The sequence below is a fragment of the Gobius niger genome, assembly GCF_951799975.1.
Source record: "Gobius niger genome assembly, chromosome: 8".
Taxonomy (NCBI): Eukaryota; Metazoa; Chordata; class Actinopteri; order Gobiiformes; family Gobiidae; genus Gobius; species Gobius niger.
The window spans coordinates 3,544,157-3,559,869 of record NC_136859.1 but is presented as its reverse complement, the minus strand read 5'-3'; the positions used below and the strand labels follow the sequence as shown (position 1 = coordinate 3,559,869).

The window sequence follows — 15,713 nt, the reverse complement described above, 5'->3', positions numbered from 1 at the left end:
AAATATGTTCAATTTTAGTCGTTTTAGTCGACTAAAATTTCAGGTAAGTTTAGTCGACTTTGCATTCATAATATTCATCATAATCACATTTAATCCTCTGCTTCATGGAGCTGCTCCTTTGGCCAAGGATTTACATATGAGGCTCTTTCCACTGTCAGTGGAAGTTTGGGTGATTTTTGTCGCTCCTTTTCATTTTTAGTCAGTCTTATTTTAGTCGACTAAAATATCTGGACATTTTAGTCTCATGAAAAACGTTTAATGTAGTTTGAGTTTCCTTTAGTCTCTTTTCTTCTCCCTGGGGCAGACTGACAGAAGCGTGGCTGCGACCACACATAGGCATTGGGTGAAGTGTCTTGCCCAAGGACACAACGACAGTCTGCACTAGAGCCGGGATTCGAACCCCCGACCTTCTGATCTGTTTTATGTGTCTTGTGTTTTGTTGAGTTGTCGCAGCTGCTTTTTCATTGCATATCATTTTCGTCATGTTTTTCTCACGTTCGCTCTTTTGTCACTTTTTTTCGTTTCGCTTTTAGTTTTGGGTGAAGCTGAACTGGAGAAAATGCGCTCGGTTCAGGCGGGAGTGAAGAGATTAAACCCTTACCCCCCACCTGAACCGAGCACATTTTCTCCAGTTTGGCTTTACCCCAGTCCAAAAGCTTCTGGAAAAAAGCGGTGAAAATAGCAACAAAACTGAGACGAAAACAATGATGAAAATGTGACAAAAAAGTGAGAAAACATTGACAAAAAGTAACGAAAAATTGATGAAAAAGTGGCAAATATGTCACAAAAAAATGACAAAAATGTGACAAAAAATGTGACAAAAAAAGGACAAAAATGTCAAAAAACATTGACGAAAACATGACAAAAAAATGACAAAAATGACAAAAAATGTGGGAAAAATGTGAGAAAAAATGTGACAAAAAAATGACAAAAATATGATAAAAAAATGACAAAAAATGTGACAAAATGTGACAAAATGTGACAAAAAAGGACAAAAATGTGATAAAAATGTCAAAAATAATTACAAAAATTTAACAAAAAATGACAAAAAAATGACCAAAATGTGACAAAATGTGACAAAAAAAGGACAAAAATGTGACAAAATTTGACAAAAAATTTGATAAAAATGACCAAAAAATTACTAAAATGAGCTGAATACCCAACAAAAAAATTATGGGAAAAAAAAAAATCTGATGACGTGAGGAAAAAGATTCTCTCGGTTCAGGCGGGGGTTAAGAGGTTAATCTATAAGGATCTGTGTAGAACGTAAAGTGCGGGTCAGCAGCTTTCCTACGACTCCACAGAGACCGTTTATGTGCATTACCTGAATAATGGCAGCTCCAGGTCTGATGTATGAATAGACTGAGTGTGAATGAAATGGGAGTCACGCTTTATAAATATGAATGAGAGTCATGTTTCACAGGAGGGCTGGTTTGCGGAGGGATATTTATGTTGTTCCGGGCCATCACACACATGTGCCGGTGTGTGTTCTCGTATCTCAACATAGAGGCTGAAGAAAAGGCTGCGGACTGAAGCTAGTTTGAAGAAAAGTCGCTGAATTAGGAGCCGCGTCGCTGTCCGTGGTGCTGAAACAACCGCTGTTCAGCTGCTCTGAACCGATCCGATCCGATACCGATACCAGCGGGAGCTACAGCGTAGAGAGGACCCTCACTCACTCACAGAGAGAGAGAGAGAGCGCGAGAGAGAGAGAGAGAGTGGGGACTGTGGATGATGTCATTGAGGAAGAGGCTGCGGCGGTGCCTCTGATGCCCGTGTGGAGCAGCCTGAGCCCCGGCCCCTGAGCAGCGCCTGGAGCCTCGGTGAGTGCGGCCTCATGAAGGGGCCAGTCCGCTGCGGAGGCTCGGCTCAGTGATATGAGCAGGGCCGAGAGGAGCGGGAGGAGACAGCAGCGGGCCGGTTAGGGCGGTGCGTTAGCTTCCTGTGGCTAATGATGGCGGCTAAATCCGACGGAGTGCTGAAGATGAAGAAGAGCGACGTGGCCTTCACGCCGCTGCACAACTCGGAGCACGCGGGCTCGGTGCAGGGGCTGCACGCGGGGATGCAGGGGGACCAGGGGCCCGGGCTGGGGCCCACGGAGGGGGACTTTGTGAACGGGGACTCGCGCTGCTGCGGCCCGCGCTCCGCCTGCCTGCGCCCGGGCTCCGAGCAGCGGTACTCGGTGTGGGACGCGCTGTGGGTGCTGGCCGCCGTGGCCGTGTACGTGGCGGACGTGGGCACGGACGTGTGGCTGTCGGTGGACTATTACCTCCGCAGGGACTACTGGTGGTTCGGCCTCACGCTGTTCTTCGTGGTGCTCGGATCCTTCTCTGTGCAGCTCTTCAGTTTCCGCTGGTTCGTCCATGACTTCACCGAGAGCCCCGCGCCCTGCGCCGCCGAGTGCTCGCAGCTGGACGGGAACAAGCTGCTGAGCTGCTCCACCTCTCACGCAGATGTCCGGGGCCCACAGCCCTCCACCCCGCAGAGACAGGCCTCCACCGCCAGCAAGAACACCACCACGGCCAGCACCACCGGCAGCTCTGTGGAGAGGAGACCCGCCTATCGCTGCTGCGTGTGGGTCTGCCAGTCCGTCATCCACATCCTGCAGCTGGGCCAGGTCTGGAGGTACGAGCCGCTGCTTTATTCATGTGTTACACTTCTCCAGCCTCGTGTGAATGAGTGGAGGACCCAGTGTGGCTCTGAGCTCTTTAGTTTCGCTCCTTCGACCCGGGATTAGGCGCAGCTTCGTTCTGTTCCGTTCACTGGGTTTAAGTCTGACTGTCACTGACTCTGTCACCCCTTCACTCATGTTTACTGTGTGACTGCTGCACATGTAGAGACAGTGAGCCCGAAACGCCACATTGATTTAGTGCTTTAATTCAGAGGCTGGACTTACTTTCTGTGGCTCTTCTGTCAAGCACTGACTGACCGGACTTGACCAGTTTAACCCAAATCTGCCCTGACACGAGGGGCTACAGGGTTCATGAACATACAGCTCGTTCTGCTGTTTGTAAAGTCAGATGTGTCCAGGGCTGAGGTGAAGCTAGGATTCACAGGATAAATATTATTCCTAAAAGTTACACTGTGCACTGGAGTTGCTTTGGTCTCAGGTACTACATCACGACTGCTATTACTGCAGTACAATCCGAACAGAGCCGGGTCCTTGTGCTGCTCTGGGTTCACTCCAGTAAAACAAATGACTGCAGATCCGAGAGGCTGAGCTGAGTGTGAAGAGACGTTTTTTAGAAGAGTGTTTATGATAATGAAAGGATTTGCAGAGGAAACCCCTAAAGCAGAAGCGTCCAAACCAAAATAAATCAGCATATCATAAAAAAAAGCCACATTTCCATTTTCCAGCTGCCTTTCTTCTGTATTTAAACATAATTATGAGATTTGGCTGAATATTTCACCCAGCTTTCTTTAGTTTGACCATTTTTGTGACATAGATGAAGGCAAACAATTTTAACCTCTTACCACCCGCCTGAACCAAATGCATTCTGTCCTCTTTGGCCATTACATAGGCCTGTGTAACACCTCATTTGAAAGCTAAGACCCACAAAACTGATCTTTTTACTCGCATTGTTGCTGTGTTGTGTCACCTTTTGTATGGGTTCTTTTTTTTTTTCTTTTTTTTTTGACATTTTTGTTGAATTTTTTTGTCACTTTTTTGTTGAGTTTTTGTCACATTTTTGTTGAATTTTTGTCACATTTTTGTCACATTTTTGTTGAAGTTTTGGTCAGTTTTTGTTGAGTTTTTGTTGAAGTTTTAGTCACTTTTTAATTGAATTTTTGGTCATTTTTTGTCACATTTTTGTTGAATTTTTGTCACATTTTTTTCATATTTTTGTTGAATTTTTGGTCATTTTTTTGTTGAGTTTTTGTCACATTTTTGTTGAATTTTTGGTCATTTTTTGGTCATATTTTTGTTTAATTTTTGTCATTTTTTTGTTGAGTTTTTGTCACATATTTGTCACATCTTAGTTTAATTTTTGTCACATTTTTGTTGAATTTTTGTCACTTTTTGTTGCGTTTACATCCTTGTTTTCTTCTCATTTTTTGTGGCTATTTTTGTGTTTTTTCCCAATAAGCTTTTCGATTAGGGTAAAGCCAAACTGGAGAAAATGGGATCCGTTCAGGTGGGAGTTAAGTGGTTAATCAGTTGCCGTGCCGACCATGGAAAGTAAATGGAAAACGAATGAGTGAAGCTGGGCAAAAAAACTATTTGAATTAAAAGTTGGGTTGGAAAGTCAAGTCATATTTTCAGCTAATTAGAATTTTTTCATATTAATCATTCGGATGTTTAAAAACCTTTTGTGATCATCGTTTCTATTTGTGGGTTTGTTGATGAGTCAGCAGTCACTTAGCAGTTACTTAGTGCTACTTTAAAGTAGCACTAAGTAACTCATGCCCCTAGAGGCCATAAGCGCAACTGCAGGCGTCGTAGCATGTCGCGATCTGTATTAATTATTATCTTATTAATTGTCCGTAAATCCTACGCTGACAGAAAAAACAAAGGGACAGAGGGATATTGTTCAAACAATTACACAATGGAGATCATTTTTTTTCACTCAAACTTGGCTGTAAATACTGTTCAAGTGGCGCTAGCCCACAGTTAGCTTTGCCCGTTAGCCTGTTAGCTTCTTCTTTGTGATTCCATTAGTGTGTATTGGTGACTTTGACCCAGTGGCAGTGTTACGACCCGGCTCTGCTAGTAAAGGAAGTAACAAAAAACAAGATGTAAAATGGATAAATAAAAGTAGTAATTTAATAAAAGGTAATGTAAAAGGTAATCTTAACAAAAGGTGTATATTTACAATATGTACAGAAGGTTAACCAAACACAAGGTACTAAAATGAAAAAACAAAAGCAATTTGACAAAAGCTAACGAGCGACTCCAAAACTAGTCACCAAAGGCCTTATAACAAAACCAGTGACAAACAAAATGAGACACAATCTAACGTAACTAAAACCGAGAGTTCCTAGAAAATACAGGAAGTCATGACCGACACGACGGAACACAGACAAAATGGCGTACTGGCCACAACGACCAGCAGCCCCGAATGAGCTACGGTGGAGTCCCTTTTATAGGAGTGGCTTTAACGAGCTCCCCCCAGGTGTTGAGCTGCTCCCCCAATCAGGCGGCAGCAAAGCCAGAGACCCAACCAGCAGCCAGGACCCCAATGCTCTCCACCAACCGCAGCCCAGGACCCCAATGCACTCCACCAACCGCAGCCCAGGACCCCAATGCACTCCACCAACCGCAGCCCAGGACCACAGCAGCACATTTACATGGGGGAAAAAACAGGTTTAGGCTGCCGCTACACTAACAAAAATATACAAAAAAAGAGGGAACCTGGAGGCCTGGGGCCGTAACAGGCAGTAAAGTTGCAGTCGTGGTTTTCTGGCGGGAGACACCAGGGGGAGATGAAAGACCCTCCACTCACCCCATTAACACTTGTATTACCCCCACAGGGACTAGGAATGGATTTATTAAGGTAAACAAGCTACTTAGTTCTGTTTTAAAGATATTTTTTGGAGGAAGAATCGCCCAGCTCTGTTTCACACCTGCCAACGGAAAACAGCTGATTTGTTGATTCAGTGTCTCGTGTGAGCGTTCAAGTTCGTCTCTGCTTTCTTGACTTTAGTGTGAACTGTCGTCGTCCTCGCAGTGACGTAACTGTGAGAGAAATGCCTGATATTAAAGGAACAGGCCACCGTTTTTCCATACTGAGATGTGTTCTTACCTGAGCTTAGATGAGTTAATACTTACCTGTCTGGTCTTTGTGTGTGCGCTCTCAGTTACGCAAAAAGACCAAAGGTGTTGTTAGCATTTGGCCTCTCCCAGTATATTCCTATAGCTCCTATAGGTTGAAGTTAGAAGGGACCAAGCTCTTCCACGTTAAGCATTAACCCATCTAAGCTCAGGTAAGAACATATCACAGGATGGAAGAACAGTGGCCGGTTCCTTTAATTCTAGTGAAAAGATCATTCAAATGATATTTTATAAAATAAGCAAACCAGTTTCGCAAGTTTTGCCTTTGAGAGACCACATGAAGGCAGCAAAAACAGCGATGGAGCTGTACCTCTATGTCACTTCCTGTCTGTAGCTTACAAATTCACGGCTCAATAAAACTTTAGGTGAAGACGATGCAACAAGGTATTCTGTGGCAAAAATAAATGTACTCAACAACAAAAAGTCAGGTACCCCAGCTTTAACCCCTTAACTCCCACCTGAACCGAGCACATTTTCTCCAGTTTGGCTTTACCCCAATCCAAAAGCTTCTAGAAAAAAGGTGAGAAAATAGCAACAAAACTGAGACGAAAACAATGATGGAAATGTGACAAAAAAGTGACGAAAAATTTACATAAATGTGACAAAAAAATGACAAAAATGTGACAAAAATGTGACCAAAAAATGACAAAAATGTGACAAAAAATGACAAAAATGTGATTAAAAAAATTACGAAAAAATGACAAAAATGTGACAAAATGTGATTAAAAAAGACAAAAAAATGACAAAATATGACAAAAATGTGATGAAAAAAATGACAAAAATGTGACAAAAATGTGATTTAAAAAATTACGAAAAAATGACAAAAATGTGACAAAATGTGACAAAAATGTGATAAAAAAGACCCAAAAATGACAAAATGTGACAAAAAAATGACAAAAAATTGATTAAAAAAATGACAAAAAAATGACAAAAATGTGATATAAAAATTGACGAAAAAATTACAAACATTTGACAAAAAATGACAAAAAAATGACAAAAATGTGATAAAAAATGGACAAAAAAATGACAAAAAAGTTACAAAAATGAGTTGATTACCCAACAAAAAAATGATGGAAAAAAAAAATCTGATGACGTGAGGAAAAAGATCCTCTCCACCGGGAGTTAAGAGGTTAAGTCTTTCTGGTTTTGAGGTTTTAGTGCCAGATGTTCAACAGTAAAACATCATTATTTTAATATCAGATTTATATTTCTGCCCTTGTGAGTCTAACTTCTCCTCTCTTTAGATACTTCCACTCCATCTACCTGGGCCTGCGCAGCCGGCAGACGGCAGACGGAGACCAGTGGAGGTATCACTGGCGGATGGTGTACGAGTTTGCGGACGTGAGCATGCTGCACCTCCTCGCCACGTTCCTGGAGAGCGCGCCTCAGCTGGTGCTCCAGCTCTGCATCATCATCCAGACGCACAAGCTGCAGGCGGTGCAAGGTGAGGCGGGAGGCGGGAGGCGAGAGGCGAGAGGCGGGAGGCGGGAGGCGGGAGGCGGGAGGCGAGAGGCGGGAGGCGAGAGGCGAGAGGCGAGAGGCGGGAGGCGAGAGGCGGGAGGCGGGAGGCGAGAGGCGGGAGGCGGGAGGTGAGAGGCGGGAGGCGAGAGGCGGGAGGCGAGAGGCGAGAGGCGGGAGGCGGGTTATAAACAGACCGAGGTCATCACAGAAGTATCTTATTATTCTACATTCACTACGACAGTGGGGTTTGTCACATCATGGACAGAGCTCACTGTGACGGCTCCAGGGGTTTGGAGTTTGTGGAATAAAAGAAAGATTCTTTAGTGTTAGAGCGGAAAGCCTTGTTCTCGTCTCATATTTGTTTTCAAGGGGAGACGCTCTGAGTGAATAGTGAATTTTTCTGTAGATTACCAACACAATTATAAGAAAAATCAAATGCAAGTTTTCTTTCTCATATGGAAACGGCAGCAAAATAAAAACTGAACTGGAAAGAGGTCAAATCTTCTTGAAATTAATCAATTTGCCACTGACACTACAGTAATTTAACCTCTTATTTCCCACCCGAACAAGCAAATTTTCTCCAGTTTGGCGTCTTCGAAAAGCTTCTTGAAAATAAGCGTCAAAATGAGACATAAAAAAGGATGAAAAAGCAACAAAGCATGACAAAAATGCTTAGCTTTCAAATGAGCTGAACTGTCTTGTCGAGAAGCTTTTAGATTTGGTTAAAGCTGAACTTGGAGAAAATGTGCTCGGCTAAGGCGGGAGGTTTTTCATTTTCATTGGTGCGACCTTATGTTCACTTTAGTCACGCCGACAGACTTCAAACTCACCAAAAATATAAAAATATTTTTAAGGTTTTTCCAAAGGGATTTTTTAATATCAGTCCAGGGACAGAATTAAAGGAAGTGACTTGTTTCAGCTCAAATAAATTATTTTTTTCCCCTCCATTTTTCCCCCATTATTATTATTTTTTTTAAATTGCCCAATGTTTGCCCCATTTCTCCCAAAAACATAGATTTTCATTCCAACTTTTTTCTCGTTTTCCCAATTTTTCCCCCTCATTTTTGCTCACATTTTTTGCACACTTTTCCCTTAATTTTTGCCATTAAAAATAAAAAAATCCCCATTTTTCACACATTTCTTGACATTGGAGATTAACCTGATGTTGTAAATTTGCAGATCTTCCGCACATTATTGTTCTGTTTTCTGGTTCTCGATGACAAATGTTCAATCTTTAACCTCTTAACCCTCGCCTTCAGTTCAAGCTTGACCCAGATCCATAAGGTCCATAAGCCTACAGCCCAGTGTAGCGCTTAATTTGAAAGCTAAGACCTACAAAACTCATCTAAATGGATCTTTTTCCTCATGTTGTCGTCATTGCTTTCTGTCACTTTTTCGTTGTTTTTGTATATTGACACTTGTCTGTCTCCTCACGTTCTTGTTCTTCCCGTTGTCCGTGTCAGGCATGACCGCGGCCGCCTCGCTCGTGTCCCTGGCCTGGGCCCTGGCCTCGTACCAGAAGGCGCTGCGCGAGTCCCGGGACGACAAGCGGCCCATGAGCTACCTGGGCGTGTGCATCCAGTTCTGTTGGCACTTCTTCACCATGGCGGCGCGCGTGGTCACCTTCGCGCTCTTCGCCTCCGTGTTCCAGCTGTACTTCGGCCTCTTCATCGTGGTGCACTGGTGCATCATGACCTTCTGGATCGTCCACTGCGAGACGGACTACTGCATCAGCAAGTGGGAGGAGATCGTGTTCGACATGGTGGTGGGCATCATCTACATCTTCTCCTGGTTCAACGTGAAGGAGGGGCGCACACGGTGAGGAGGAGCCGCTCGGTGAACGCGTGTTTTATTCTGACGGAGGGGGAAATGTTACACAGTGTGGTTTTAACCTCTTAACTCTCGCCTGAACCGAGAGGATCTTTTTCCTCACGTCATCAGATTTTTTTTTCCCATCATTTTTTGTTTTTGTTTTTTTTTGTCATTTTTTTGTCATTTTTTTTTCATTTTTTTGTCAAAATTTTCTCAAATTTTTGTCATTTTTTCGTCAATTTTTATCACATATTTGTCACATTTTTGTCTTTGTTTGTCAATTTTTTATCCAATTTTTGTCACATTTTTGTCATTTTTTCGTAAATTTCTTGTCAATTTTTTGTCACATTTTTGTCATTTTTTCGTAAATTTCTTGTCACTTCTTTGTCAAGTTTTCTCACTTTTTTCTCACATTTCCATCATTGTTTTCGTCTCAGTTTTGTTGCTATTTTCACAGCTTTTTTCCAGAAGCTTTTGGATTGGGGTAAAGCCAAACTGGAGAAAATGTGCTCGGTTCAGGTGGGAGTTAAGGGGTTAATGGAACAACAAGCTAAACACCCAAAGATGTGCTACATAATGTGAAACTCTGATAGTGTTTGGACCCAGTGCCACATCGGGCTGAGAACCTTTAAACGAGCATTAGCAGTAGGATATCAGGGGGAAAATAGTTTACTGGTAAAACCTTCAAGGTTCATTTAGGATTAGAGATGTGTAAATTCGAAATGAGCAGATTGGTAAGAGTCCTTACGCTAAACCGGATGTGCGTCAGCGTCCGCCATGATAAGAAGCTTCCGAATTGGGCTGTCAGTTATGGTGCATTCCAGGCAACTGGTAACTGGTATTTTTCCCACTTGAAAGTTACCAGTTACGACTTCAGTGTGTTCCAGGTGATTGAAGTCGCATGTAAACAAAACTGCTAATGCTACAACAGTTAGCTCATACGATGCTAACGTTATATGAACGTTTCTTCAAACCAGATCTAATTACACACATGCGACATAAAGCTATGTTGAAAGCTGTGACCAAAAGTAACGTTCACGTCACTGATGTAGTGGTTTTGTTCCAGTTTTAACATTAGCAGCGCTGCTCCACTGGGGGCCGCTACTGTCTTCACCTCGTATGCGAACTCGTAGCAGTCTTGAGGTTTCCGAGTTTACAAGTTGTAATTGGCTTGTTGCACGGTGTGGCTATGCTAGTTCCTCTGACCTGAAGGTGTGAGCGCCTGGACTTCCTGTCTTTATTCTTTTCCTGGAATAAAAATCATATTTTCTAAAGATTATGTTGTGGGCGGTGAGTTCCCGGTAGATCATTTATTGTGTTCAAATCATGATGTAATGAGTTCAGAGGAGACGCCTGTGATCATAAAGGATTGATAGTTTGTTTTGAAGCTAAAGGCTAACATGCTATAAAAGAATATATATATAAAGGCACTATTTCAAGTTGTGTAATGCATTAACCGCTTAACTCCCACCTGAACCGAGCACATTTTCTCGACGAAAACAATGATGGAAATGTGGCAAAAATGTGACAAAAAAATGACAAAAATGTGACAAAAATGTGACAAAAAAATGACAAAAATGTGACAAAAAAAATGACAAAAATGTGACAAAAATGTGACAAAAAAAATGACAAAAATGTGACAAAAATGTGACATAAAAAATGACAAAAATGTGACAAAAAGATGACGAAAAAAAATTGCAAAAATGTGACAAAAATGTGACAAAAATGTGACAAAAAAATGACAAAAATGTGACCCAAAAAAATTGCAAAAATGTGACAAAAAAAATGACAAAAATGTGACAAAAAAAAAATGCAAAAATGTGACAAAAAAATGACCAAAAAATGGCAAAAAAGGGACGAAAATGATGGAGAAAAAAATCTGATGACGTGAGGAAAAAAGATCCTCTCGGCTCAGGCGGGAGTTAAGAGTTTAAATTAGCCTTTAGCTTCAAGACAAACTCCCTGATCCTCACAAACATAAACGTCTCCTCTATGGAAATATCTCTACCAGGAACTCACTGGTCTGAGCTAATCTTAATGGAAATGAATACGAACAGGAAGTACTAGCGCCCACAGCTTCAGCTCAGAGGAACTAGCGTGTTGTGTTCAAATCATGATGTAACGAGTTCACAGAGACACCTGTGATCATGAAGGATTGATAGTTTGTTTTGAAGCTAAAGGCTAACATGCTATAAAAGAATATATATATAAAGGCACTATTTCAAGTTGTGTAATGCATTAACCCCTTAACTCCCACCTGAACCGAGCACATTTTCTCGACGAAAACAATGATGGAAATGTGGCAAAAATGTCACAAGAAATTGACAAAAAATTGACGAAAAATGACAAAAATTTGACAAAAAAATGACAAAAATTTGACAAAAAAATGACCAAAAAATGACAAAAATGTGACAAAAAAAATTACAAAAATGTGACAAAAAAAATTACAAAAATGTGACAAAAAGATGACAAAAAAAAATTGCAAAAATGTGACAAAAAATTGCAAAAAATGGATGAAAATGATGGAAAAAAAAATCTGATGACGTGAGGAAAAAAAGATCCTCTCGGTTCAGGCGGGAGTTAAGAGGTTAAATTAGCCTTTAGCTTCAAGACAAACTCACTGATCCTCACAAACATAAACGTCTCCTCTATGGAAATATCTCTACCAGGAACTCACTGGTCTGAGCTAATCTTAATGGAAATGAATACGAACAGGAAGTACTAGCGCCCACAGCTTCAGCTCAGAGGAACTAGCGTAGCCACATTGTGCAACAAGCCGATTACCAGTTCGAGCGGCTCCAAGGCATTTTTCCAAGTGGGAAGTGGTAAATTTACCAGTTACCAGTTGCCTGGAACGCACCATTAGGAAGGAGTTAGGAAAAGAAGCCTCAATGCTAACTATTATAGCCGCTTTAGCATAGGGACCTCTGGTGCTAACTAACCGGTGACTAGGAGCTATGTGCCATCCCATAATCTCCCCACCCCCCTCGGGCCCACCCTCGAGTGATTCATGCGCCACCACTGTTGATTGACAGGGGCACATTTCATAAAATAATAATAATTAAAAAATAAGATTCTGCACAAGCCAAACTTTATAAAAGTGACAAAATACATGTTGTCGTCCCCACAGCTCAGTCACAGTCAGTGTGTCAGTTTACTGACAGTTTGTGCTTTTGTTTTCATTTAGTAGAAACTTAGCCACATTGCTAATTTGCAACTGTAGCTTTATGAAACAGCTGTTGAGATAAAATAACACTAAAGGGAAATGTATGGCTCATTTGGATTTTTTCTCCTTAAAGGCCCTATACCTGATTTTTTCATTTCAAACAATGAAAGAGGAAGCCAATAAATTGAAATATTGGTGAGGGTACAAACTCATCCCTAACCTTCCTATCATATTTGTAGCATCCCAATTCTTAACAGGGACATGTTTATAGGCACATTTCACTAATTGCAGGGGCACTTTTCAGGGGCACTTTCACAAGAATGCTAGCAAACTACCCTCCAAATTCATGAAATTGATACAAATGCAATATACTTAATGAAGACAAACCAAATTTCATTCCATAACTAGAAAAGAAATCAGATATAGCTTCTTTAAATGTCTTTGTTTGGACACTATGTTGTTGTTGGACACTGTGCAGTAGGGGGCGACATGCGGTTTAGTTTGGCCTCACTCCACCAATAACTTTAAAGAGGAACAGCAGCTGTTGGTGATGTCCCTTCCCCTTCCCCTGGGTAAGGACGGTCGGATTGGGCAAATAGCTCTGAAGCTCTAGTTCACTAACTGCATAGAGATCTAACAGTCGACCCCATGAAAGGTTCAGGATTAGTTGCTAGTGTTAGAGCTTAGAGGCTATAATTTGATGGTTTCAGATGCAGCCTTTATCTTTACATGTTTCAGCGCCATCTGCAGGCCGTCATCAGAAGTATCACCAGTGTTAAGTGTTATCAGCTGCTCTTTCTTCTGAGGCCTGGCCACGAATGTGCTGAAGCTTTTGAAGGCTTAATATCATAAATGATCTTCCCGTTTCAGATCTCAGTGGGTGATTTGCTGCTTGAGCGACCAGAGTCTGACTCACATTAGAGCCTTCAGCCGTTTGTCCATTTTACCCACAGTTTGGACAAACAAGACGCTCTGACATTTAGGCTGATTTACTGAACAAACCAAATGTAGAGCCAGATCCAGCTCCGCCCGTCATCACTTCAGAGCGAAACATTTACACTGGAACACAATTAGGATGAGTGGCCCCACGTGGGAAAGGCCTGGATCATTCTGAAAATGGTTATACTCAAAATAAAAATAATAATAACAATAATAACAATAATAATACTAGGACCGCCCACAACTACACCGCGTTTACAATTATTATGCAAATGACATTTTTGTAAGATTTTCTAAATTGCCAACTCAAATAACAGTCAGCATCATTTTCAAGTCTTTTTTTTTTCAAAAATAAATACAGTATATAATCTACTGTTACAGATTATTATGCAATTCATTGTTTCAATACATTTTATAGCTTGTAATTAACTGAAAATGGTCATTTATTGAATTTGCAGCATTAGGAGGTCATATTTACTGAAATCAAAAGCTATTTCGATCGAAAACATCTTTACAGGTGAAGTTATATTTTAACATAGGAGCCCACTGGAGTGTCCTACACCTTGATGTTCAGGAGACTCCAGAGGCACCAGCAGCTTCAAATACCGGTTTGCTGCTTTGTAGCATCTGTTCTATTCATCTGATGTATTTGTCTGGCAGAAACTGTCCTCATCGTGCCTTTATTTGTCTCTGAATCAGCCACAAATCTCTTATCAGTACGATGATTAGGCTCAATCTTTCATGAAATATTGAAGGTTTTCATTCCAAGACCAAGGCATTCAACTATTTCACGCTTTTCATCAGCAGAGATCCTTTTTCTTTCCCATGTTGCTTGAAAATTATGATCTGCTTAATAATGTGGAACGACCGTTTTCAGTAGTTTTTCCCTTAACTGGGCTTAACCTGAAAACTAATCATCCCAGGCGTCTGAGATTAATGTCAGTGATTCATAGAGCCCGAGACACAAAACCATCCATGAGTTTCATTAAAAACATATTTTTTTTACCTTTATGACACTGAAATACAATTTGCATAATCATTTGGAACGCGGTGCACAGAGTGGCTGAGTTTATCCGTCTCTCCCTCAGGTGTCGTCTGTTCATCTATTACCTGGTGATCCTGGTGGAGAACACGGCGCTCAGTACCCTGTGGTACCTGTACCGCGCGCCCTACGCGACCGACGCCTTCGCCGTCCCCGCCCTCTGCGTCATCTTCAGCTCCTTCTTCACCGGCGTGGTCTTCATGCTCATGTACTACGCCTTCTTCCACCCCAACGGGCCGCGCTTCAGCCGCTCCCCCAGCGGGCAGGGGCTGGACCTGGACCCCACGGCGCAGTTCTCCACGCTGCCCTCGGACGGCGGCGCCACCACCAACACCAACTCCCTGCGCTCCAACCGCGGCGGCGCCTCGTCCACTCTGGAGAGGGAGAAGTTCACGGAGCGGGACGGGTGCGCGCCGGTGTTCCAGGTGCGACCCACGGTGCCCTCCACGCCGTCGTCGCGCCCGCCCCGCCTGGAGGAGACGGTGATAAAGATCGACCTGTGCCGGAACAGGTACCCGGCGTGGGAGCGGCACGTGCTGGACCGGAGCATCAGGAAGGCCATCCTCGCCGTGGACTGTTCGCTGACGGCGCCGCGGCTGCAGTACAAGGACGACGCGCTGGTGCAGGAGCGGCTGGAGTACGAAACCACGCTATAGTCAGACGCACCGGGACGGGACGCACCGGGACGCATCGGGACGCCCGCGACGCCTGCGACGCCCGCGACTGCAATAACTACTGAAGATATGACCGGCATGAGCGAAGTGACGGGGAATTACATGGTCTGGTTTGAGCCGAGGTTTGGCAAGATTTACTCAGTTACTCAGTTACAGATGTGGGGAGGGCAGTTAGGCTCTAAACCCCCACCTGAACAGAGCACATTCTGTCCAGTGTGGCTTCACCCAAATCTAAAAACTTCTTATAAAAAATAGCGACAATGGGACGAAAAAGAGGAAGAAAATGCAAAATGACAAAAAATTGACGAAAAAGTGACAAAAAAGTGACAAAATTGTGACAAAAATGTGAAAAAAAATCTGACGAAAAAGTAGCAAAAAAGCGACAAAATTGTATCTAAAAAGTGACGGAAATGTGACAAAATTGTGACAAAAAAATGACCAAAAATTTGACAAAAACGTGACAAAAAAGTGACAAAATTGTGACAAAATTATGACAAAAAAGTGACAAAAAAGTAACAAAAAAGTGACAAAAAAGTGACGAAAATACAACAAAAATCGGACGAAAAAGTAACAAAAAATTGACAAAATTGTGACAAAAAAGTGATAAAAAAGTGATAAAAAAGTGACAAAATAGTGACGAAAATACAACAAAAATCGGACGAAAAAGTAACAAAAAAGTGACAAAATTGTAACAAAAAAGTGATAAAAAAGTAACAAAAATGTGACAAAATTGTGACAAAAAAGTAACACAACTTTTACAAAAATCTGACGAAAAAGTAACAAAAAAGTGACAAAAATTGTGACAAAAATGCGACGAAAATGACAAAAATGTGACAAAAATGTGACTAA

The 15,713-nt window shown here is 42.1% G+C and overlaps 1 protein-coding gene across 1 annotated transcript; it reads left to right on the top strand.

The window, feature by feature from the left end:
• The first annotated feature begins 1,492 nt into the window (after nucleotides 1–1,492).
• xkr4 (XK related 4) lies at nucleotides 1,493–14,892 on the top strand. Its single transcript, XM_079562078.1, has 4 exons — nucleotides 1,493–2,622; nucleotides 7,015–7,214; nucleotides 8,695–9,049; nucleotides 14,237–14,892. Exons 1-4 carry the CDS (start codon nucleotides 1,949–1,951, stop codon nucleotides 14,844–14,846), a joined length of 1,839 nt encoding a protein of 612 aa, XP_079418204.1. The 5' UTR covers nucleotides 1,493–1,948; the 3' UTR covers nucleotides 14,847–14,892.
• The last annotated feature ends 821 nt before the right edge of the window (nucleotides 14,893–15,713 follow it).

Bases quoted from the DNA above. Each gene is read 5' to 3' on its own strand.
- xkr4 (XM_079562078.1), top strand. From the start codon at position 1,949: ATGATGGCGGCTAAATCCGACGGAGTGCTGAAGATGAAGAAGAGCGAC. The intron at 2,623-7,014 runs GTACGAGCCGCT...TCCTCTCTTTAG, and splicing joins CAGCTGGGCCAGGTCTGGAG to ATACTTCCACTCCATCTACC. The intron at 7,215-8,694 runs GTGAGGCGGGAG...TGTCCGTGTCAG, and splicing joins CAAGCTGCAGGCGGTGCAAG to GCATGACCGCGGCCGCCTCG.